Source organism: Lolium rigidum, chromosome 1 (genome assembly GCF_022539505.1).
Source record: "Lolium rigidum isolate FL_2022 chromosome 1, APGP_CSIRO_Lrig_0.1, whole genome shotgun sequence".
Taxonomy (NCBI): domain Eukaryota; kingdom Viridiplantae; phylum Streptophyta; class Magnoliopsida; order Poales; family Poaceae; genus Lolium; species Lolium rigidum.
Genome location: NC_061508.1, coordinates 250,381,581 through 250,406,495, shown reverse-complemented (window position 1 = coordinate 250,406,495; position 24,915 = coordinate 250,381,581). Strand labels below are relative to the sequence as shown.

At 49.8% G+C, this 24,915-nt stretch overlaps 3 protein-coding genes across 4 annotated transcripts; all 3 read right to left on the bottom strand.

The window, feature by feature from the left end:
* Positions 1–653: 653 nt before the first annotated feature.
* Positions 654–2,765, bottom strand: LOC124692576 (cold-regulated protein 27-like). The gene is made up of 3 exons (XM_047225975.1): positions 2,419–2,765; positions 1,506–1,923; positions 654–1,222 (listed from the first exon to the last, which is right to left on the bottom strand). The coding sequence occupies exons 1-3, from the start codon at positions 2,467–2,469 to the stop codon at positions 1,104–1,106; spliced, it is 588 nt and encodes a 195-aa protein (XP_047081931.1). The 5' UTR covers positions 2,470–2,765; the 3' UTR covers positions 654–1,103.
* Positions 2,766–4,761: 1,996 nt separating this feature from the next.
* Positions 4,762–24,105, bottom strand: LOC124692562 (cold-regulated protein 27-like). 2 transcript variants are annotated; one of them, XR_006999590.1, is made up of 4 exons: positions 23,699–24,105; positions 22,529–22,949; positions 22,044–22,320; positions 4,762–5,110 (listed from the first exon to the last, which is right to left on the bottom strand). XR_006999590.1 is itself a non-coding variant. In XM_047225961.1 (3 exons), the coding sequence occupies exons 1-3, from the start codon at positions 23,759–23,761 to the stop codon at positions 22,202–22,204; spliced, it is 603 nt and encodes a 200-aa protein (XP_047081917.1). In that variant the 5' UTR covers positions 23,762–24,105; the 3' UTR covers positions 21,658–22,201. The 2 variants fall into 2 exon arrangements, 1 of the variants encoding a protein (XP_047081917.1); XM_047225961.1 differs by lacking the exon at positions 4,762–5,110 and having other exon boundaries at positions 21,658–22,320.
* On the bottom strand, positions 4,831–6,868 carry LOC124692584 (cold-regulated protein 27-like). Its single transcript, XM_047225986.1, has 3 exons — positions 6,510–6,868; positions 5,597–6,014; positions 4,831–5,387 (listed from the first exon to the last, which is right to left on the bottom strand). Exons 1-3 carry the CDS (start codon positions 6,558–6,560, stop codon positions 5,269–5,271), a joined length of 588 nt encoding a protein of 195 aa, XP_047081942.1. The 5' UTR covers positions 6,561–6,868; the 3' UTR covers positions 4,831–5,268.
* Positions 24,106–24,915: the final 810 nt, after the last annotated feature.

Here is a 24,915-nt window from a genome sequence, read left to right as displayed (position 1 = left end):
TTACCATGTTTTTAGCTGGACGAAGTTATCGTGTACTATGTGTCTTTTAACATTGGAGGTATATTTTGAACCTAGCATATTTTATCCTTTAGACCTTTACAATATTTTCCTCATAGTCCTCCCCCATTTTGTTATGCCACCGTACCGCACAACGCGTCCTCTCTCGCCGGTTGCTGGCGTAGCCTGACCAGTTTTCTTGCCCTCATCTCCTACCATTACTTGCATCAATCGATGGCTGAAACCTATGGAGAAGTTAGCCCAATGCAAATGCCGGGTGTGCTATTATGTACTGGTAGCAAAACAAGAAAAGTGACTGTATTAAGAGTACAACCAACATATATGTACATCAAATTTTCGAAAGAAAAAACATATACGTACATCAATATGTAGACTACAACTAAAGCACTAGAATGATGAAGCTGAATTCAGTCTTATTTAGTTGTCCCCAGCCAGCAGAACAAGACTACGGGGTAGTTGCCAACACAACTATTGCGGCAACGTTTGGTTGCACAATCCGATAAACCGTTTGTTATTTCGCCAATGGACGGGAGCACAATGCTAGTGCCTTAGCGTGGTACTAATAGGAAGACTATAATGCCAACTTGCCAAGGATTGCATGTGAGATAGAGAGAGCACAACACGATGTGAACGTGTAACTGATTAAAGGGGGTAAAGCCTGGCATAAGTTTTACTAAATGGGGTAAACAGAAAGAATTTCTGCTAGACGGGGTTATTAGTGTCACAAAAGTCAAACTAAGAGATAAAAAATGGAATTCACTCTAAAATAAACCATATTACCTAGCTACAAGTGGTGAATGAGTTGCCTCACAGGATAGTGACTCGAGTGGACTACTCAAGCTAAAGGAAACTGCAAAATAGACAGATACATAACCAGAAGAATCTAATCTGTTAAAACGCCAACACTTAACTCCTCAGTACTAACTGCTGGTTGCACATATACTGAGAAATACTCTGTCATGTTTTACTTCAGAGCATCCTGGCTCCAATTTCCCAATAGATTTTGAGGTAGCAAAGAAGCTCTTTTGAGTAACTGGGTTTGTTGCTTTTCATAACGTTTGACTAATATAGTTAATCACGTGGATTCACTTGATCATTCGGTCGCAGTACATGGAAGTAATGCTTAATCTCCTTTTCTTGCATGCTTTACTTGATTCTGCATCAACTTCCCCCTCATCATCAGCAAAGTTCTGATCAGAGACCTCTGCAGAGAGAAAATTGGCATCAGAAATTTAGTTCATGGCAGGACGCTGCTTCAGAACATGTTAGCAGCATTCTACTGCGCCCATATCCAACTGTTAAAATAGGTACATTCAGACAGAAAGAACCACAAGTGTACTATATGTTGGAGCTTAAGCACAATGATTTTTTTTCATTGTTCATGCATATCTTCCAAAAAATCAGTTAGTGCTAAAAAAACATAAGTGTGTATTGTAAATTTGTAATGCACCAGACACCAAATGAGGCAATTGAGTTAAGCTAGCTACCTGCATTTTCAGCGAGAAGGTTTGCTGCCTTGTAAGCTCCCAATTCCCTTCCATGCGACAGCGAAGTCCTCCCATGGACAGTTCGGATACCCGATTCGTGATCACCCACTGAAGTTTCTTCCCCATCACCTCCTGTATTACCGTTGTATTCACGTGGTCTAAAATGTCGGATCCACGGGCTCGCAGGCAGGCGGCATTTGCCACTGACTGGAGCAGAAGCATTGGTCCGCTCAAATTTGAGTTTCTCCCACACTCCACCGCGGAGAACCTTGAACCCATCGCCGCTTGGATCCTTGTGGTTCGCATTGCGTCCATGATTGTAGAGTTGGTCCATGAAAGAAGCTTCCATGGAGCTTATGTAAAGCGTGTGCGTCTCATCTGTCCAGCCTGCTGACACCAAGTCTGAAAACTGATTACCCTGTCAAAGAACAGGATGACACCAATAAATCAGCATATTTCCAGGGTATAGGTATTTGCTAGCAACATGAAGCAAAGGAGGGATTCCGTATTCATGTTCAAAGACAAACTTGTTCTATTGAAAAAATGCGAGAGCAGTACTGTATTCATTACTTACTCGTTCAACTGTATGCACATAATGAGCAGGAGCACTGTGTGTGAATTTTTTTTTTCATTTTGTGAAAAGAGAGTAGTATTATGTGAAAATAACTCATTCTAAACAATGGCATGACGATTCAGACAAACACAATTAATAGACCATGAAATTTACCGAATAGTTCTAGCAGATCGAACAAGCAGGCATCATATAGCCATAGACTGCGTAGCTATCATGATAAAAGAAGCACATGGAATGGAACTAATGAGCGGTATGGAAAACTGAGAATGAAGATAACTCAGAAAAACTCAGTAAACAGGATGTGCCAATAAGAACAAAGAACAGTTCGTTGATTATTACCTGGGCCACCCGCTCTGCCTTAATCGGTCGCTCCAGAGACATACCACCCATCTGATCCTTCCTTCCGAAGAAAAGAAGGAACCAACAAGGGGGCAGAAACGATTGTTTTTTTTTGTCCTGAAACTATACGAATACGAGATCTTCTCCTCGTAGATATTTTTTTGTGAACTCTCTGTGGAGCGGTAGGAGATCAAGGAAGAAGCGATTTGTGAGAGAAGGGCAGAAAGATTCCGGCGAGCGCTAGAGCGGATCAAGAAATCGTGGGGGAAGAAGAAGATATTTATGGGATTTCGCCGGGCCGTGGGGAGGAGAGAGGCGGCACGGAGAGAATGACCAAAGTAGACGAAGGAAGGAAGCCACGGCCGTATGGGGACGCAAGTATGAAAGCAAAGCGGAGGCGCCTCCTGTTCCTTTACGCCTACGTGCCGGCGCTTTTTCCAGGTGGCGCGGCGGAGGAAAATATCTCGCCTGCTCGACGGTCGACGCCCGATATTTATCGGCCAGAAAGATCTGCGGTGAGGCCCGCGAGCGCGAGGTCTCCGTCCGACGCCGCAGGAGAAGAAGAATCTGCGTGCGCAAGCCCTGCTTTACCAGCCCGGCAAGTGGCAACCGCGAGGTCTAACCGTTTCCTTTCTCGTAGGATTACGTTAACGAAGCTGGGGTATGCATGTGCACCGGCGACGAAGGTGGCAACGTTTGTGACGTGCACCGGTTTAGGGCATCTCTAGCCGATCCGTGACGGCTCATCATATAGTCATATTTAGTCTGCTAGTAGCTAAAAACGGTTCTACCAATCCAGCTGATCACTGAGCTTACAACTCTCTAAACAAAGAAACTCATCTAGTTAATTCGTCGGACACTTCGAGGTCAAAGGAGGTGAGAAGGTTGGCAACGCATTGAGCCGATGCCGAAGCTATGAGAAGGGCGGCGGGGCTCCAAGACGGCTGGAAGTTGACGGAGTGACTCGGAGGACAAATCTTACCGGTTGCCAGTTGAATTTTCCGGTGACCAAATCGACGCGGACGTGGTGGATCTATGGCTTGATTCCAGCAGCAGCAACGAGGGAGCGGCGAAGGGGCTGTTATACGGCCAGGATTCGACAGAGGGGCTCGAAGGATGAATCTTGCCACTCACCGGTTGGATTTTCCAGCGACCAAATCGACGCGCCCGCGGTGGAGCTATGGCCCAAATCCGGCAAAGGCCGAGGGGTGGCGGGGCCGTAAGACAGTTGGAAGTTGATGGAGGGGCTTGGAGGACAAATCTTGCCGGTCACCGGTTGGATTTTCCGGCGACCAAATCGACACGGCTACAATAGAGCTATAGCCCAATTCTAGAGACACTGGCAACCGGCGATCGGTTGCGGGGCTGCAAGATGGCCAAAAGTCGATGGAGGGGCTGGCATGACGAAGCTTGCTAGTCACCAGCTGGAGTTTTGGACAATGCAATTGACACGGCGACTGCTGAGCTATGGTTCGATTCCGGCGACGACATCAACCAGCGAACGAGTCGGAGTGAGGGTGGCGGAGGCTACAGGATCTCGGTGGAGCCTAATGGTGGTAGCCAGAGGCAACAATGTGATGCCTATGGAAGAGCCTGTCGGCATAAGGTGGATGATAGTAGCTTTACTTATCGACTCAGCGGCCGAGTATATTTGAGAGTGGGAGATTTACTCCTCTAGTCTTTAAAGGATCGGCAAGATCTTGTGTAGCCTCTTAAAACGAAATTTTTATTCCTCTAATGCCTTTTAGAGATCGGCTAGGCATGTCCTTGCTCACTGTAGGTGACATGTCTGTTAATTACCATGGCTTTACTACAGATTAAATCAATTTAATTAATTCACAAAAAAGATTAAATCAATTTAATTACACCTGCGACACCAGGATCCATTTCATCTGGTAACATCCGCGTAATCAATTCATTTTCTCACCTATATTTTGGCGTTGTAAAAAGAGAGAGATGACTGGTGTACATGCTATGATACAGTATCAAAGAAGGTGGAACTAGAAAAATTAGGCCCATAAATCTTATACATAGCTTTACATCGATATTTTACAAATTACTATATATAATAATAATATTATGTGATACGGAGTACTTCATTATTAACGGGAGAGTTGCCTTTTGGAGTACAGGGGACATGGAGCTCTGTTCCCAGAAAATCAAAATCTTTGTTCAAAATTTTAAAATAAAACCAAATAAGAAATCATGGATGTAGTCAATAACATATTCTACCATTGTGGCGACATTTACTAATTGAGTCATACAAAATGACTTGTACATAAACTCTTCTTTATCTATCAATGCATCGAAACGCAAGGCTTTTACGTTTTCGCGAGAAAAAAAAAACTGCGGACTTGACACCTTCCTAAACAAGGATCAAAAGAAACAACATGTGTTTTACAACAATTCAAGTGTTGCAAAAAGGAACAATTTAGGACCAATCTCATCTTGTGGCCAGCAGTAGCCATAACATACAGCGACAACAAAAATCACTACATCCATAAAATGAAACGATATTGTCTACTACTACTAAGTTGTTAGTAAGCTTGCTTGTTGTTTCTTCTGACAGATACTGAGACACTAGAGTGAACTACACAGCTCACAAACACTGCAAAATAGGCAGATACATGGCCAGAAGAATCAAATATGTTAAATCGCCAACACTAAGTCCTCTATTGCTCACTGGGTGTACCTTAACCGAGAAATATCCTTCCATGCTTTACTTCAGAGCATCCTTCCTTCGAAGTTCCAACAGATTTTGAGCTAACAAACAGCCTCTTTTCAGTCATTCAGTGTTTTGCTTTTCATCTCAACACTTGCAACAGACTACCTATGATTAATCATGTGAATTCACTTGATCAATGGGGCACAGTAAGTGGAAGTACTGCTTAATCTCCTTTTCTTGCATAATTGGCTTGATTCTGCATCAACTTCTGCTTCGTCGTCAGAGAAGTTCTGATCAGAGACCTCTGCAGATGGAAAAATTGGCATCAGAAATTTGTTCACTACATGATGCTCCTTCAGTACACGGTTTAGCAGAATTCAACAGAAAGAACCATATAGTAATATCTTGGGAGTTTAAGCCGAATTGATTTTTCTATTTTTCATGCATCTTTCATAAAATCAGCTAATGTTGAGAAAATATATGTTTGTATCATGACGAAACAGAGCTAGCTACCTGCATTTTCAGCGACAAGGATTGCTGCCTTGGAAGCTCCCAATTCCCTTCCATGCGACAACAAAGTCCTCCCATGGACAGTTCGGACACCCGACTCATGATCACCCACTGAAGTTTCTTCCCCATCACCTCCTGTGTTACCGCTGTATTCACGTGGTCTGAAATGTCGAATCCACGGGCTCGCAGGCAGGCGGCATTTGCTACTGACTGGAGCACAAGCATTGGTCCTCTCAAATTTGAGTTTCTCCCACACTCCACCGCGGAGAACCTTGAACCCATCGCCGCTTGGATCTTTGTGGTTCGCTTTGCTTCCATGATTGTAGAGTTGGTCCATGAAAGAAGTTTCCATGGAGCTTATGTAAAGCGTGTGCGTCTCATCTGTCCATCCTGCTGACATCAAGTTCGCAATCTGATCACCCTGTCAAAGAATAGCAAGACACCAATAAATCAGCATATTTCCAGTGTATAGGTATTTGCTAACAACATGAAGCAAGGGTGGGATTACATATTCATGTTCAAAGACACACATGTTGTCTTAAAAAAATTGAGAGTAGTACTGTATTAGTTACTTACTCGTTCAACTGTATGCATATAACGAGCAGGAGCACTGCGTGTGATTTTTTTTTTCATTTTGTGAAAAGAGAGTAGTATTATGTGAAAATACCTCATTCTAAACAATGGCATGACGATTCAGACAAACACAATTAATAGACCATGAAATTTACCGAATAGTTCTAGCAGATCGAACAAGCAGGCATCATATAGGCATAGACTGCGTAGCTATCATGATAAAACAAGCACATGGAAGATGGAACTAATGACCGGTATGGAAATCTGAGAATGAAGATAACTCAGAAAAACTCAGTAAACAGGATGTGCCAATAAGAACAAAGAACAGTTCGTTGATTATTACCTGGGCCACCCGCTCTGCCTTAATCGGTCGCTCCAGAGACACATCACCCATCTGATCCTTCCTTCCGAAGAAAAGAAGGAACCAACAAGGGGGCAGAAAGGATTTTTTTTTGTCCTGAAACTATACGAATACGAGATCTTCTCCTCGTAGATATTTTTTGTGAACTGTCTCTGTAGCGATAGGAGATCAAGGAAGAAGCAATTTGTGAGAGAAGAGCAGAAATCGCTCGAGATTCAGGCGAGCGCTAGAGCGGATCAAGAAATCGTGGGGGAAGAAGAAGATATTTATGGGATTTCGCCGGGCCGTGGGGAGGAGAGAGGCGGCACGGAGAGAATGACCAAAGCGACGAAGGAAGGAAGCCACGGCCGTATGGGGACGCAAGTATGAAAGCCCTCCTGTTCCTTTACGCCTACGTGCCGGCGCTTTTTCCAGGTGGCGCGGCGGAGGAGGAAAATATCTCGCCTGCTCGACGGTCGACGCCCGATATTTATCGGCCAGAAAGATCTGCGGTGAGGCCCGCGAGCGCGAGGTCTCCGTCCGACGCCGCAGGAGAAGAAGAATCTGCGTGCCGTGCGCAAGCCCTGCTTTACCGGCCGGCAAGTGGCAACCGCGAGCAGAGCACGGTCTAACCGTTTCCTTTCTCGTAGGATTACGTTAACGAAGCTGGGGGTATGCATGTGCACCGGCGACGAAGGTGGCAAAGTTTTTGACGTGCACCGGTTTAGGGCATCTCTAGCCGATCCGTGACGGCTCATCATATAGTCATATTTAGTCTGCTAGTAGCTAAAAACGGTTCTAGCAATCCAGCTGATCTCTGAACTTATAACTCTCTAAACAAAGAAACTCATCTAGTTAATTCGTCGGACGCTTTGAGGTCAAAGGAGGTGAGAAGATTGGCCGCCGATGCCGAAGCTATGAGAAGGGTGGCGGGGCTCCAAGACGGCTGGAAGTTGGCGGAGTGACTCGGAGGACAAATCTTACCGGTCGCCAGTTGAATTTTCCGGTGACCAAATCGACGCGGACGTGGTGGAGCTATGGCTTGATTCCAGCGGAAGCAACGAGCGAGCGGCGAAGGGGCTGTTATACGGCCAGGATTTGACAGAGGGGCTCGAAGGATGAATCTTGCCCACTCACCGGTTGGATTTTCCAGCGACCAAATCGACCGCTCGCGGTGGAGCTATGGCCCAATTCCGGCAAAGGCCGAGTGTTGTGGGTATACTTCATAGGTGTACCATCGACAGTGCCTAGATCCGGCAAGCCCGGGTGGCCCACAGACGGTGATGAGGCATGTGGCCCATCGGGCGGCCCAGTTGCTGTTGATCATGAAGGAAGAAGTCCAGCCCAGGATCAGCAGGCCGGATCCGTACCGACATAGGAGTAACCCGGATCCATGGAGGCCCATGAAGAACCCGGATCCAGGACGACGTGTATGGAAGGCGGATCCGTGACGTGCACGGCAAGATATTGTACCGTAGATAGTCTATCTGTAATCCGGCTAGGACTCTCCATGTAAACCCTAGATCCGTGCGCCTTTATAAGCCGGATCCCGGGAGCCCTAGAGGCACAACCACAACTCATTGTAACAACGCGAAAGCGCCCGGATAATTCCGGACAAGCAGCAGTAGGCCCCGTCATCGTGCGGGTGTTCCGAAGGCTGGGTAACTCGCGTACCACCGTCCCGTGTGCACTCCGCCCTATGGCCCCTACTTCTTCTCCCCTCGTGAGGATCCCTCCTCCGAGGTACCGTCGATTAGGCAACGACAGTTGGCGCCCACCGTGGGGCCTGCGGCGTCCGGAGGCCGGAACCGGGAGGGTTCCGCCATGGGAAGCTACGACGACACCATCGCTGTGGGGCGTGTCCTTTACGCCGGAAATCTGCCGATCGTCCCTCCGGATGAGTGTTGGATTCCGGCTAAAACCGACCCCGTCAAGCTCTCCATCATCCCAGTTGGCGGCATACACATCTTCATCGGGGAGACTGTCGATTCCGACGGAAACCCACTGGTAAGTAACGCAGACGCGACCGCCGCAGAGCTGGACGCTGTCGCGAAGATCCAATCTGAGACGCAGGAACTTCCCAAGAAAGATTCCGCCTTAGATCTGGAAATTTCAAGGCCCACCCAATCCGCCCCTGAGCAGGAAACAAAGGTGGAAGACCAATGCAGATCCGCCTGGGTCTCCCAGGTGTTAGAAAAGCAGAGGTGCCACTTCGTACACTTCTTGGCCCATACCGCCGGAACCGCCCCTCAAGAAGTTGGAGCTGGTCCCGAGCAGGAAGAGGCACCGGAAAGCGGCGCAGATCCGGATCAGGCTCAGCCTGTCGGAGAAAGCGAAGCTCCGGTTGAAGAGTCGATCTTGGGCAATCTGAGCCCAATTTCCGGAGACACCCCGTCCATGGAATCTGATGACTTCGTACGCAAGTTGGAGGAGTATGGTCTCGGCGATCAGCCTGAAGTCAACTCCGCCCAGCCGAAGCAGGTTCTCGCAACGGTAGCAGCGCTGGGACAAACCGGATCTGGAGACCAAGTTAGCCAATCTGAACCATCCCAACAAGGATCTCCAATGTCTCGGGTGCGACCCCAAAGGGATTCCCCTTCGGAGGAAATCCTGTCAGCAGAAGAGGTGGCCGCGCGAGCAGTTCTTAACACACCTATAACTCCGGGCCACGCCGCAGATCTGGAGGCTCTAGAGACCGCCAGAAAGGAGATGCTGGCCACGGCCAAGAGGCTCGCCGACACCGAAGCTGCATTAAAGATAGGAAGGGCAGATCATGCAGCCTGGCTGGAAAACTTCGACGGACGAGGACCGCGAGATTACTACCACACTCGGGCACGTCAAGAGCATGAGGGCTGAGTGGGAAGTAAAGATGACCTACGCGCGAGACGGAGGCTGATCGTATTGTCGGAGAAGCAATTCCGCCTCGCAGGATAGCCTTCAACACGCCCGCAGTTCACCGGCCCGCTGGAAACTCCAAAGGACAACATGCTGAAAGCAGCGGAATTGCTCGAAGAAGAAGGACGAAGAAGTTGATATCAACCATCTCCGCACACTTGTCGCTTCAGCAATGCGGCAGCAGAGCAAGGCAGATACTTCGCGCAGGTTGGAATCCAATCCGGATAACTGTGTATCTACCGCGCAGAAGGACGCCCGCGCCGATCGGCATCCCGACGATGAATCACACACCGGATCCTCAGAGCGCAGAAGAAGGGCCAGGGAACACCCAAATCCGATCCCCGTCCCATCACAGACGCCTCCGTCGGATCCAAGAAAGGGAAAGGATGCGATGTACTCCGGACGAGACGGATACCGCAACCCCTCTCCTCCGCCCAACGGTTACCCGCGACCCCCTCGCCGCCGTAGTCCAGCCGGAAACACCAGGCCCATAGGGCACGGTGCGATTGTTATCCGCGACAACGTGCTGCCAAGAAACGAAACGAGGAGCGTTCGCCGGAACCTCGCCGGAACCAGAACAATGTTCCCGAGCCCGAGCCCGAAGGAGCCGGAATGAAGACCGCGGCCCAGAACCTCGCCGGAACCGCGATCCGGAACCTCGTCGGAGCCGCGACCCGAGCCTCGTCGGAGCCGTGACCCGGAGCCTCGCCGGAATGACCAGGGCAGCCAGCGCCAAGGTGAAGGCAGCCACAGAAGCCGGAGTCAGCACCAGGAAGGTCGCGGAGATTCAGATGGCGGAAGCAAGAAGTCAGACCGCCCACCTCGCAGGTCTCCCTCACCACCACCTAGCGGTGGCGGCGGAGGTGGAGGCGGAGGAAATGGCCGGAGATCTCGCTCGCGCTCAAAGTCTCCCCGCCACGGCTCGCGCGACGCACGGGACCGCCTTAACGAGTACAGAACTGACTACATTGGTCCGAAATGCTTTGGCAGGATGATTCGAGAGGAACCAAAGCCAAGGAGCTCCCTCAAGCTACCCGGAAATCTGAAGCATTATGATGGCACCGAAAGGCCGGATACCTGGATTGAGGACTACTACAATGCAGTAACCTTTGCCGGAGGAACCCCTAATATCGCCTGCCGCATGCTCCAGCTTGTACCTTGTAGGACCAGCCCGGATCCGGCTCGGTGACATCGAGAAAAACTCTATCTTTTGCTCGGTTCGACCCGAAGACCGCTTTTGAGAAACACTTCGGAGGCACCTACAAAAGACCCGCCACGGCAAGCGACTTACAAGCTTGTATCCGGAAGAAGGGAGAAACCTCAAGAAACTTCCTCACACGATGGTTGGCATGCGAAACGAGTGCGAAAACGTCGATCACACCACTGCCATGTACGCCTTTATTGGTGGACTGCAGAGAGGAGGATTGCTGAGGCATAAGCTTACATGTTTGGCTAACGCCAACAAACTGACTTTGGATGAAATGATCTCCATCGCCAGTGACCACACTGCCGCCGATGACGACGCAGGCGGTGATATCGCAGCTACAGCAATCCCCCTGCACCAGCAAAAGAAGAACCGTGACAACGGTAACAACAGCGGCCACAAACGCAAAAACCCTGATGACCAGAAGAATGGCGGATCCGAGATGGTCGCCATGGCGTTCCAGCGCGGAGGTTCAGGAGGCGGAAGAGGACGCGGCCGTGGAGGCGGAGCCGGCAGGGGTCAGCAGCATGGCACTGAGGTCACCGCTGGCGGATCCCGCGCCCCGCAAACCTACGAGGAGTACAGAGACATGCCCTGCCCGGCCCACTTGGATCCGGCTACGGGGAAGTCCACTCATACCAACCGCAACCGCAAGTGGGTCAACGACCTCAAGAACGACCCGGAGGCGAGGATACAAGCGAGCCCGGAAGCACCGCCCACGCGGCAAAGGAGGCAAGGGCAAGAACAAGGACAAGGAGGAGGACAGTTCCGAGGCGATGGACGAGGATGATAACTCGCCGGATCCCAAAGCCGGATCCGCGGGAAAATCCAACCCCTTCGAGAAAAAGAGCGTGGGGGCTTACCACACTTTCCTCGGAACCCCAACAGTCCGTGCTACAAAGTCAGCTACCCGGATCCTGAACGCCACAGTTCCGGCTGTGCCGCGATATGTCGAGTGGTCGGAAGTTCCGTGCACATTTGATAGGGAAGATCATCCCGCCATTGTGCCAAAAGAATACTACGCCTTGGTTGTGAGTCCCCGCATAGACGGGTATGACTTCTCCAAGTGCCTCATGGATGGCGGAGCCAGCCTTGAACATCATGTACCCGGAGACTCTGGAGCGGATGAACCTCACCAAGGAACAGCTCAAACACAGCACAACTGAGTTTCACGGCGTGGTTCCGGGTAAGAAGGCAAACTCCCTCGGCAGCATTACACTCCCCGTGGCCTTCGGCGATGTTCATAATTTCCGCGAAGAGAAGATCACGTTCGAAGTTGTGCCCTTCAAGAGCTCCTACCATGTCATCTTCGGCAGGCCCACCTACCACAAGTTCCACGCAAGAGCGTGCTATATTTACAACAAGCTCAAGATGCCGGGTCCTAATGGTATGATCACCATAACCGGAGACTACAAAAAGGCTCACGAGTGCGAGTTGGGCGAAGCCGCCTTCGCAGAGTCTGTCATATCCGGAGAAGAGCTGAAAGGCTACGGGGCCGCGGTGGATCCGACCGAGATGCAGACCACCAAGAAGCGGATCTCCGAGCAGTAAAACCTCTTTCAAGCCCGCGATAGAAACCAAGAAGCACGACCTCATTCCGGGTGACTCTTCCAAGCAGGTTTCAGTCGGGGCCAACATGGACCCCAAATAGGAAAGCGCGCTCGTCGAGTTCCTCCGCGCTAACATGGATATCTTCGCATGGCAACCTTCTGACATGTCCGGAGTACCTAGGGAACTCGCCGAGCACTACCTCAACATAAATCCGGGGCTAAACCAATGAAGCAAGCTATGCGACGCTTTGGAGATAAGAAGCGCCGCGCCATAGGAATGGAACTAGCAAAGTTACTAGAAGCAGGTTTTGTAACAGAAGTTATCCACACCGATTGGGTCGCGAATCCCGTCCTTGTACCCAAAAAGAACACTGAAATACTAAGAATGTGCATCGATTACTCCGGCTTGAACAAACATTGCCCGAAGGCTCCGTTTCCCTGCCGCGCATTGACCAAGTCATTGATTCGACGGCGGGGGCGGAACTTCTGTGTTTTCTTGATGCGTATTCCGGGTACCATCAGATCCGGATGAAGGAATCCGACCAAAAGGCGACTTCATTCATCACCCCGTTTGGTACTTACTGCTATGTTACTATGCCTTTTGGTTTGAAAAATGCAGGTGCTACTTACCAACGTACGATGCAGCGGTGCCTGAAGGACCAAATAGGCCGGAACGTGCACGCTTACGTCGACGACATCGCGGTCATGACCCGGAAAGGATCCGACTTGATCAGCGACCTCACGAAACCTTCGACAACCTCCGCAGGTACAAGATGATGTTGAATCCGCTGAAGTGCGTCTTTGGCGTACCAGCCGGAAAACTCCTTGGCTTCATAGTCTCTCACAGAGGCATTGAGGTGAACCCGGAAAAGATCAAGGCAATCCGGTGCATCAAACGACCAACTTGTCTCAAAGATGTGCAACGACTAACCGAGTTGCGTCGCAGCAATCAGCAGGTTTGTTAGCCGTCTTGGCGAGAAGGCGCTACCTCGCGTACAAGCTGCTGAAGAAAACGGACAAATTTGTCTGGGACGACGCAGCCGACGCAGCTCTTCGTGGGTTGAAGGAAATACTTACCTCCCCACCTATCTTGGCAGCCCCAGCAGAGTCAGAGCCAATGCTCCTTTATCCGGCGGCTACCAACAAGGTCGTCAACCTCGTCATCGTGGTGGAGCGAAAGGAAGAAGGTCATGAATATGACGTACAGAGACCTGTCTACTACATTAGCGAGGTGCTGACAGAATCAAAGCAAAGATACCCTCACTTTCAGAAGCTTGCTTATGGAGTTTTCCTAGGCAGCCGGAAGCTGAGACACTATTTCCAGGAGCACCCAGTAACAGTTGTGAGCAAAGCTCCGCTGTCAACAATTCTCAACAACGCTGACGCAACAGGACGAACAGCTAAATGGGGCATCGAATTATCCGCCTTCGACATCGCTTACAAGCCAAGGACTGCGGTCAAATCCCAAGTCTTGGCAGATTTCGTTGCAGATTGGACGAAGCTCCGGATGCAAGTCTGGAGCCGGAACCAGAAACATGGGTCATGCACTTCGACGGATCCAAGCAGCATCAAGGCTCGGGAGCCGGAGTCACCCTGAAGTCCCCTACCGGAGAAGAACTGCAGTATGTTCTGCAGATCCACTTCGAAGCTACAAATAACATGGCGGAATACGAGGCTCTACTGCACGGATTGCGCATCGCTAAGGAAATAGGGATTAAGCACATCATTTGTTGCGGAGATTCCGACCTGGTGGCTCAGCAAGTAGCCGGAACCTGGAACGCCAGAAATTCCGTCATGGCGGCCTACGGAGACGAAGTTGACGAGATCGCCAAGAGCTTCCTCGGATACGAAGTCAAGTACGTCGAAGAGACGACAATACAGCGTGCAGACATGCTATCCAAGCTCGGATCCGCGTGAAAGCCAATTCCGCCCGGAATTTACCTAGAGCATCTCCGGATACCCTCTCGTGAAGGGCGCTAACCCGGAAAACCTGTAAGTGGCCGTGTCTCCGGCTAAAGAGGTATTGGCTACCATTCCGGCTTGGACACAGCCTTTCCCGGACTACCTCATCGATCGAAGTTGCCGGAGGACGAGGTCCTCGCACGCCAGATCATCAGACGAGCACGATCCTACACAATTGTCGATGGACAGCTCTACAAACGAAGCACAACAGGGGTGTTTCTCAAATGCGTCTCCAATCAAGATGGCATTGAAATCCTCAGAGAGATCCACGCAGGGGACTGCGGGCACCATGCCGCTCCCAGGTCACTCGTTGCAAAAGCTTTTCGGCTAGGCTTTTATTGGCTCACAGCTAAAGAAGATGCTGATAAGATAGTCAAAACCTGCCGAGGTTGTCAGTACTACGCTACTCAACCAAACGCTCCAGCCCAAGAGCTGAAGACCATACCTATCACCTGGCCATTTGCGGTCTGGGGGCTCGATATGGTTGGTAAGTTAAAAAGATCATCTCCTGGTGGTTGTGAATACCTCCTGGTCGCTGTTGACAAGTTCAGCAAGTGGATCGAGGCCAAGCCAGTGAGAAAAGCCGATGGTGCTACGGCACTAAAATTTGTCATCAGCCTCGTAATGAGATTCGGCATCCCGCACAGCATAATCACAGATAATGGCACAAACTTCGCTCAGGGAGAATTGAAGGATTATTGTGAGACAATGGGGATTCGATTGGACCTTGCATCTGTGGCTCACCCACAATCCAATGGTCAAGTTGAAAGAGCTAACGGTCTAATATTATCGGGAATCAAGCCACGCTTGAAGAACCGCTGCGACGAGCAGCTGGAGCTTGGGCCGATGAACTAGACGCTGTCTTGTGGAGTTTGCGAACTACCCCTAACAGGTCAACAGGGTTTACCCCTTTCTTCCTGGTATACGGATCCGAAGCCGTGATTCCCTCCGATATCATCCACGATTCACCGCGAATTTCCGCCTATACTGAAGAAACAGCCGACGAGGCCAGACAGCTATCTCGTGGACCTGATCGAAGAAGCTCGGAACCTAGCTGACCAGCGCTCCGCCATCTACCAGCAGAAGCTCCGACGCTATCACAGTCGTCGAGTTCGGAAACGCTCCTTCATGGCCGGAGACCTGGTCCTCCGCCTTCGACAGGTGAAAGACCATAAGTTGCAATCTCCATGGGAAGGACCCTTTGTCGTCAGCAGCAAGTGCTTCATAACGGATCGTACTACCTTGTCGATTTCCGCGAGCTGAGGGATAGACCCGCTAACCGGCGCCGGAAACGCAAGCGTGAGGATCCGGATGACATCTACGATGAAACAGATCGCCCTTGGAATATAGCACAGCCTACGTCCTTTCTACACTTAGCATATTTTTCCGAGTTACAAACTCTGTAATAGTTATACATGATCAATGAAATAAAGCTTATGGTTCACTCTTTGAGTCTTTTACCTCCTTTACTTGTTCATTTTAGATCGTGTATGTTTTTTCCGACTAAAACCGCAGAGCTGGATGTTTTCCGCCTAGGCGTGTATAACAGTTGTGATTTCTAAAATCGTCCTTTAGGACGTAAGCTTAAGTTTTCTGATTAAGTTGTTATCTGTTGCGAACTCGTGGATTCCTAGTAGCGATTTCCGGCACCTATGCCCGGGGGCTTGTTTCCGCGGTTATGGACGGATTGCCATTGGGCTTCGTCGCCGCTGGCGAGCATTTCCGGCTAAGGTTTTCCGGCTCGTGGAAGGTCAAGCGGGCTAGCCGGAAAATAACGAGATCAGCACTTGCTTTCCGACATAAAACGAAACATGCACATAATAGTAAACGGATAGCAGGATAAGTGTTTCCGCCCCATGCATAATCGTTTCGTTCCTAGCTACTTAAGAATTTAAAGTTTTATTACAAACCCTCGCTGGGGCCAAAATGATGCATTGTTTTTCCCGCAGGAATAAAAGTTCTCACTCCCCCTTAGCCGGAGAAGTCTTGCCCTCTCGGATCTTGTTCCTTGGCGCCTTCGGCCGGAGAAGACACATCTTCTTCACTTTCTTTTTCAGAAGCAGCAGCGCTGGTCTTGGGTTCCTCTTGGGGAGTTTCCTTGGAGCTGGTCCAGGTGAATTGGGTTCCGGATTCCGCAGGTCGCGCCTTGGCAGCAAGCTCCTTCTGAAGTTCAGCTTCTAAGGGCTCGTCAGCAGGGAGGACGACCTTGTCGTAGAATTCCTCGTGCCGGATCCTGCGCGCGATACGGGTGTCGTAGCCGCTCACTGCATCCAGTAGCGCGTTGACATCCGCATCCGGAGGAACGCCCGTGGTCACTTCATCAAGATCAAGATCCGGAGTATGTGCCGGGCACATGGTTAAGGCCATTGCAGCTGCGCCTGGGCTGAGGATGCTTGCGGATCCGTCACCGGTTCCGGCAGGATATCCATCTTCCCGATAAGTTTCCGGACGTCGCAAGTGCGGCTCCTCTTGATGGATAAGTTGTAACATATCTTGCGGGAGGCGGAGATAAGATCTTTGCAGTCATCGCCTGCAAGTTGAAGGAGGTCGTCACGTGGGTACAAATTCCGGCGCTCTTCCGAGTACCCAAGCGGCTCGCACAACACATTCGGGGTATAAGCATACAGTATTGAGCATAAAATAAAACGTCGGAACAAATATCCGGGCAGGGTTCCGATATTGGTACCCATGATGTTCTCATTGAGCAAGTCCCGGTGCTGCTCCGCCGTCCTCATAAATTTCCGGAGTCCGTCAATCTCTTTTTGCTGCCTCTTGATGGTCTCGCTATCAGCATTCTTTTTTAGTACCAGCTCGCCCTTTTCCCTGATATGCTCGGAGTTTTTCTCCGCCAGTTGCTTTTCAGCTTGCTCCCTCTTAAGTTCCGCCTCCTTCAGCTTCGTTTCCAATTCTTGGTACGAGGAGCGCAGGTTCTCAAGTTCGGTTGAGGCTGTAGCAAGGGAAGAGGATGCGCCTATAATAGTATAAGTTAACAATAAGTTCAAAGTCGGAAATTGGTTAAGGACGAAGAAGGCGGAAACCAACCTTGGGCGTCCGCCAGTTGTTTAGCCAAATCTGCATTCTCATCCTTCAGGGTCCGGATATTCTCCGCCTGACTCAGAGTAACGCGGCGCTGCAAGGCAATGTTCTTGTGCAGCTCGTAGTGCAGCGCCTGGCTGTTCTCGTAAAATTTAAACGGTGCAGGAGTAAAAATTCCGCCTGTAGCGAGTGGTTTCTCTTAAAAGCATCATTGCCGGAACCTTTCCGCCATAATGCTTGGGGGCTACTTGGTTCATTCTAAAAAACTTTCCCGGAAGTAATCTTTCTCTAAGCATCTAAGCGCTAACTACTTTTTCAGTTTCCGCTTACATGCTTGGGGGCTACTGGGGAGTACCTTTTGCTTGCAGATGAGTTGGTCGCAGAACCGGCCAACATTTTTCTTGAAGTCTTGGATTTCCGACGTCCTGGAATCAGGTTTCCCCCAGGCGTTGTTCAGCATGGCGTTAAGCAGGTCTTGTTGAAGCTCCCACTTTTCCGCCTCAGTCAGCTTGTTGAAAAATTTAGTGGCATAGGCCTTTGGGGTGGAAGTGGTGTCGACCGGATCTCCAAAGTTCTTCGGGAAAACGACCATGTCGCCAGCCGCCTTCCCGGCTTTCTCGGAAGAAGTTACTTCCACCTCTCCTTGTACTTGTTTTTCCGCCTCCTCTTGGGCTGGGCCTTTGGCCTTAGGGCCTTCATCGCCCGCATGCTCGCTGCTAACCGGAATTATTTCCGGTGGAGTGTTTGCAGCAGGTGGGGGAGATGGATCCGCCTGAGGGGGCGACGGTTGGGGAGTTGGGTGGGTGACGCTTGGTGGAACTGGGGTAGAGGGACCAACAACCGGAGATTTCTTCATATATTTTGTGATGGGCTCTTGGCTGGTGGTCCGCGTGGCAGTGATTTTCGGATTCCTGCGAACAAATGAAAGGGTTTAGACAAGAGATAATTTCGTTAAGATAAAATCGCGTCATGACTCGGAAACTTACGGGCGCCGGGGATGATGGGGCGCGTGCCTTGGCCAGCCGTTGAGAGCATCCTTATACGAGCACGCTCCGCTTTCCTTGAGTCTAGCGGAGGTGGTTTTACCGTCTTCGGTTTCTTGGCGGAGGCCTCGCCGCTAGCTCCGGCTTGGAGCCGGAAGCCTTGGCGCGGGGACGCTTCGTAGGTCGAGGGGCCGCCTTGCGAGGTGCCTGTTCCTCTTCCTCCTCATCGTCATCCGGAACCTCCTCCGCCGTGTCTTCGGTGACGGGGACGCGGAGAATGGCGCGAAAGTCTTCCTCCGCCAAAGTGTTGAGCTGGAAGGAAGATGGATAAAAGTTAAGTTAAAACATCTAAAAACTTGTGAAGTTTGAAGCACTGAAAGGAACAAAGCTTACCGGAGGACACTGGTCGTTTGTAAAGATGTCTTTGGTCAGTTCCGGGACCTGTTGGCCCCTCGGAATCTTCACCAGCGTCTTGATCCTTCTCTTCAGAGAATCGGCCGGAAGGTCGTGGCGGGTTACTCGGAGAAGATCATCCGCCCCGGTGTAAGCGCACATCAGGCGCGCGTTGTAGCGTAGAGGCTGGATTCTCCGAGAAAACCAGCTAAGTGTGAGCTGGGCTCCGGTTAGTCCGTCGTGGACTAGCCAGGAGATTCTCCGCGCAGCCTTCTCCGGAGCTGGGGTCCGGGCGAGCGAAGGGACGAAGCTCCAGCCTTGCAAGCTCTTCCGGAGGTTCGTTGACAAGCGGGGGAGGCCTTCATGAACTTTCGGAACTGAGGCGTTCCTCTCATAAAACCATCCGGCGTTCCAGTACCGGACGGATTCGTGTGAGTCATGAGGAGGGTACATGCGACTAGGGCGGAGCATAAATGTCATGCTTCCGCAGTTCACCATAGCTTTCTCCTTGGTTTCTTTCTTCACCCGGAAAAAGAACCGCCACAACTTGACGTCCGGCCGGATCCCAAGATGTCCTTCGCGAGAGTCACGAAGTTGGACAAAAGAAGGTATGAGTTCGGGCAAATGTTGTGGGGCTGGAGCCCGTAGGTGCTGAGGATGGAGAGGAAAAATTCCGAACAAGGAAGTGAAAGTCCGCGTTCCACCCAAGCCTTAGTCATAACAACTTCTCCGGCTTCTGGCTTGGGGACGACGGAATCACGTGTGAAGCTCCAATGCGAGGAGATCATTCCTTCGTTCTGGAGCTCTCTAAGCTCCATGTCTGTGGTTTCGCAAGGCCACCATTGACCCCGTTCTCCTTCGCGGATCCGGGCCTTGGACGCCTTCTTGTTTTCCGCCTCCTGCACCTTTGCTGCCATTCGAGCTTGTCCCTCGAGTTCTTCTTGGAGCTCTTGAAGGGTAGGAATCCGGCTTGGAGCGGTGCTGGAAGATGCGGAAAAAGGTTGAGCTAGTCTGATGTCGGAAACATACGGTGGCAGGAATGATATGGGATCCGGGCATATGGGTTCTATCCGATTGGGATCCGGGCTACTCGAAGAGCTACCAGTGCAAAGTGACGATTCGAGTGGCATGCTTCCGGCTGCACCCATACAAAGTGTTTGAGTACCCGGATCACTAAGCCTATCCTCTACACTAGGTTGTCTTCTACAAGGCCGGCGTACTTACCGCTAATGGCGCGGTGGCTCGACGGAGCTCCGGCGGAGATGAGGTCGCCGAACTTGAAGGAAAACGGCCCGCGTGACCACGAATCGGCGGCGGAGCGAGTTTCTCGTTCAACCGTGAGAATCTTGGTGCGAGGGGAACCTTGGTTCGGCGGCGCGCGAAGTTCACCGTGGCGAAGATCACCGGAGTCGAGATCTGGCGAGCGGCACTGGCGCGAGGAGGAAGACGATGTGGTGAGAGGGGGTGAAAGAATGATTTTTTACCGAGCCGCAGGGTATTTATAGGCCGCGTTCGGAGATTCGGGATCCGGATCCAACGGTGGAAACTGAACGGTCACGCCGTTGGATGGATGACACGTGTTTAGGTCAAATGCGGTAAAACGACGTGGAGGTAATTTAACCATGCACTCCCGAAAATTCCGGCTGAAGATTTGCGTCCGCGAAAATTTAGCGCGGGAAATAAGGAAGTTGTGCGCGGGAAATACGGAACTTCCGTTGTTGCGTGTGATCTGAAGATGAAGGATTTCCGAAGCTGTTTGAGTCTCTTAAGATTCCGGGTAAATAAGTTGTCTCTCATTCGAGTAGGGAGTAACCCGGAGATGTTCATTTGAACGTCGATGGATGAAGTCCCGCGGGGTGGGAGTATTTTCCGGCTATAAGTTGGAAAAAGGAAAATGCAAAGTTGGAGCTCTTCAAGTTTCTCCGCGTTACCAACGTTTGCCGGAGATTGTGATGAACCGACAAGGCGGAAACCGCAGGTGAAACTCGGAGAACTGCGGGGGCTACTCGTTGTGGGTATACTTCATAGGTGTACCATCGACGGTGCCTAGATCCGGCAAGCCCGGGTGGCCCACGGACGGTGATGAGGCATGTGGCCCATCGGGCGGCCCGACTTGCCGTTGATCATGAAGGAAGAAGTCCAGCCCGGGATCGGCAGGCCGGATCCGTACCGACATAGGAGTAACCCGGATCCATGGAGGCCCATGAAGAACCCGGATCCAGGACGACGTGTATGGAAGGCGGATCCGTGACGTGCACGGCAAGATATTGTACCGTAGATAGTCTATCTGTAATCCGGCTAGGACTCTCCATGTAAACCCTAGATCCGTGCGCCTTTATAAGCCGGATCCCGGGAGCCCTAGAGGCACAACCACAACTCATTGTAACAACGCGAAAGCGCCCAGATAATTCCGGACAAGCGGCGAGTAGGCCCTGTCATCGTGCAGGTGTTCCGAAGCTGGGTAACTCGCGTACCACCGTCCCGTGTGCACTCCGCCCTATGGCCTCTACTTCTTCTCCCCCTCGTGAGGATCCCTCCTCCGAGGTACCGTCGATTAGGCAACGACACCGAGCGGCGAGTATATTTGAGAGTGGGAGATTTTACTCCTCTAGCCTTTAAAGGATCGGCAAGATCTTGTTTAGCCTCTTAAAAACGAAATTTATATTCCTCTAATGCCATGTCCTTGCTCACTGTAGGTGACATGTCTGTTAATTACCATGGCTTTACTACAGATTAAATCAATTTAATTAATTCACAAAAAAGATTAAATCAATTTAATTACACCTGCGACACCGGGATCCATTTCATCTGGTAACATCCACGTAATCAATTCATTTTCTCACCTATATTTTGGCGTTGTAAAAAGAGAGAGATGATTGGTGTACATGCTATGATACAGTATCAAAGAAGGTGGAACTAGAAAAATTAGGCCCATAAATCTTATACATAGGTTTACATCGATATTTTACAAATTACCATATATAATAATAATATTATGTGATACGGAGTACTTCATTATTAAAGGGAGAGTTGCCTTTTGGAGTACAGGGGACATGGAGCTCTGTTCCCAGAAAATCAAAATCTTTGTTTAAAATTTTAAAATAAAACCAAATAAGAAATCATGGATGTAGTCAATAATGTATTCTACCATTGTGGCGACATTTACTAATTGAGTCATACAAACTGCGGACTTGACACCTTCCTAAACAAGGATCAAAAGAAACAACATGTGTTTTACAACAATGCAAGTGTTGCAAAAAGGAACAATTTAGGACCAATCTCATCTTGTGGCCAGCAGTAGCCATAACATACAGCAACAACAAAAATCACTACATCCATAAAATGAAACGATATTATCTACTACTACTAAGTTGTTAGTAAGCTTGCTTGTTGTTTCTTCGAGACACTAGAGTGGACTACACAACTCACAAACACTGCAAAATAGGCAGATACATGGCCAGAAGAATCAAATATGTTAAATCGCCAACACTAACTCCTCTATTGCTCACAGTACCTTAACCAAGAAATACTCTTCCATGCTTTACTTCAGAGCATCCTTCCTTCCAAGTTCCAACAGATTTTGAGCTAACAAACAACCTCTTTTGAGTCATTCAGTGTTTTGCTTTTCATCTCCACACTTGCAACAGACTATCTATAATTAATCATGTGAATTCACTTGATCAATGGGGCACAGTAAGTGGAAGTGCTGCTTAATCTCCTTTTCTTGCATAATTGGCTTGATTCTGCATCAACTTCTGCTTCATCGTCAGAGAAGTTCTGACCAGACACCTCTGCAGATAGAAAAATTGGCATCAGAAATTTGTTCATCACATGATGCTGCTTCTGGACATGGTTTAGCAGAATTCAACAGAAAGAACCGTATAATATATTGGGAGCTTAAGCAGAATTGCTTTTCTATTTTTCATGCATCTTTCATAAAAAAAACAGCTAATGTTGAGAAAACATGTGTTTGTATCATGAGGTAGCAGAGCTAGCTACCTGTATTTTCATCGAGTAGGTTTTCTCCCTGGCAAGCTCCCAATTCCCTTCCATGTGACAGCGGAGTACTCCCACGGACAGTGCGGATACCCGACTCATGATCACCCACTACAGTTTCAGCCTCATCGCCTCTTGTATTGCTGCTGCAGTCACGCGGTCTGAAACGCTGAATCCACGGGTTTGCAGGAAGGCGGCATTTGGCCGTGACTGGAGCACGCGCGTTAGTTCTCTCGAAATTGAGTTTCTCCCACACTCCACCGCGGAGAACCTTGAACCCGTTGGCACTTGAATCGTTCTGGTTCGCATCACGCCCGCGTTTGTAGAGCTGATCCATGAAAGAAGATTCCATGGAGCTTATATACAGCGTGTGCCTCTCATCTGTCCAGCCCGGCGACATCATCAAGTTTGTAATCTCATTAGCCTGTCAAAGAAGAGCAGAACACTAAATCAGCTCGTTTCCATGGGGAATAGGAATCTGCTATGGTAAACTTCATGTTCGAAGTCACGCTAGTACAAAGTTTTCCTTATTTTTTTGCGAGACTGCAGTGTTTTCAGGACTTGCAACTATATGCAAATAACTCGCAGGAGCAGTTTGTTTTCGTCTCTGGGGAAGCGGAGGAGCACTATCCCAAGTAATTGCATGATGATTCAGAGAAAGAACAAGTGTTAAACTCGTTTCCATGGGGAATAGGAATCTGCTATCGTAAATTTCATGTTCGAAGTCACGCTAGTACAAAGTTTTCCTTATTTTTTTGCGAGACTGCAGTGTTTTCATGACTTGCAACTGTATGCAGATAAGATAACAAGCAGGAGCAGTTTGCTTTCGTCTCTTGGGAAGCGGAGGAGCACTATCCCAGCCATAGTAAAACTTATATCTGAGTAATCGCATGATGATCCAGATAAAGAACAAGTGTTAAAGCACGTTGGTATTTATTCTTTTTTTTTTCCTTCCTAATATGATATGAACCTAGTACTAATATGTTTTTTTGCGGGTAGTATGAACATCATGAATGAAAAGGAATTGCAAGCAAGAATTAGTACCAGAAGAGTAGGAGTTGACCAAATAAATAGTACTAGTTGCATACAAATTGATAACATAGGTAGCATGGTGATAAATCAAAATCTGAACCCGATGGGCAGCAGCAGAAAAGAAGATGAGGTGAATATTACCTGGGCAATGGCGTGGGTCGCTGGCTCTGCCTTAACCGGTGGATGCAGTGACACATCACCCATCTGATTCTTCCTCGGCTGCAGAAAGAAACTCCCAAGAAAGAATGGATTCGCCCGAAGCTACACGAGATCTCCCCGGCCGCAGAGTGCGGAGAGAGGGAGATGGACGCGATCCGGGGTAGGAACAAGGAAGCAGATCCGTCGAGGTTCAGAGAATACGAACGCGCAAAAGGATTTGGACCTCCAACAACCGGAAAACAAAGAAAGCCAAGGAAGACCCAAACAAATTTCGCAGGACGAGGGAGGTGTGCACAGATGAATCGATCGATCGTCGCAGGGGGAACGGGATATTTATTTATGGGATTTGGGCGGGCCAAAGGGGATGGATGGATTCGAGGGGAAGGCAGAGAAGGAATGGATGACCATCCAAACTGACGAAGCCGACGCAAATATCTAGTCTAGTCTAGCAAGGCAAAGCGGAGCCGCATCCTACGTGCCAGCGCTTTTCCGACGTGGCGTGGCAGGGGCGGGCGAAAATATCTGGCGGGCTCGGGGTCGGCGCCAGATATTTGTTGGGGAGGGCCGCCACAAAGATCTGCGGGGAGGCGGGACCCACACCGCCGCGCCCAGATCCGTGTGCGCCACAACGACCAGAGTAGGGGAATCTGCGTGCTCTTTGCTTGCTTTTCCGCCCTGCCGGCAAGTGCCAGCTGCAGCTGCAAACTGCTTTCTCCTATGATCAATGTATACGTGGATAGGTCTTTTTTTTTTGCTGGGATATGAAGCGTAGTGAGGTTACGTCCGCACGTACTCTACAGCTAGCATGTTCTCTTAATTACCGTGGTTTTGCTACGGATCACGTCCAAGTGCACGTGATTTTTTTTATGAAACAACCACATATTTCGATAATAGAAAATTAAGTTGCATGAGTAAGCAAATGTAGAAACTAACATACAATAAAACGAGAAAATAGGTGATCCGCAAACTTAAAAAAAAAAACTATCCCTAGGGTTTCCTGCACTCGCCGGCTACCACAAAACTCTAACGCCGCCTAGACGCGCACGCGTTGGAAGAGACGCCAACCTCCAATATTACCAGACCCAAAAGAGCAAAATCGCCAACGAGGCTTCGAGAGTCGATGAACGAGCCCGCTTAAAGCAGCGAGACTGGTGACGATGTGGCACGTCGACTAGGGGACGTCCCCATGCTAACTTGGA

Coding starts and splice junctions, on each gene's coding strand:
- LOC124692576 (XM_047225975.1), bottom strand. CDS start 2,469: ATGGGTGGTATGTCTCTGGAGCGACCGATTAAGGCAGAGCGGGTGGCC. Junction 1,924..2,418: donor AGGCAGAGCGGGTGGCCCAG/GTAATAATCAAC, acceptor GTTCTTTGACAG/GGTAATCAGTTTTCAGACTT. Junction 1,223..1,505: donor CCTTCTCGCTGAAAATGCAG/GTAGCTAGCTTA, acceptor TTCTCTCTGCAG/AGGTCTCTGATCAGAACTTT.
- LOC124692584 (XM_047225986.1), bottom strand. CDS start 6,560: ATGGGTGATGTGTCTCTGGAGCGACCGATTAAGGCAGAGCGGGTGGCC. Junction 6,015..6,509: donor AGGCAGAGCGGGTGGCCCAG/GTAATAATCAAC, acceptor ATTCTTTGACAG/GGTGATCAGATTGCGAACTT. Junction 5,388..5,596: donor CCTTGTCGCTGAAAATGCAG/GTAGCTAGCTCT, acceptor TTCCATCTGCAG/AGGTCTCTGATCAGAACTTC.
- LOC124692562 (XM_047225961.1), bottom strand. CDS start 23,761: ATGGGTGATGTGTCACTGCATCCACCGGTTAAGGCAGAGCCAGCGACC. Junction 22,950..23,698: donor CGACCCACGCCATTGCCCAG/GTAATATTCACC, acceptor CTTCTTTGACAG/GCTAATGAGATTACAAACTT. Junction 22,321..22,528: donor CCTACTCGATGAAAATACAG/GTAGCTAGCTCT, acceptor TTCTATCTGCAG/AGGTGTCTGGTCAGAACTTC.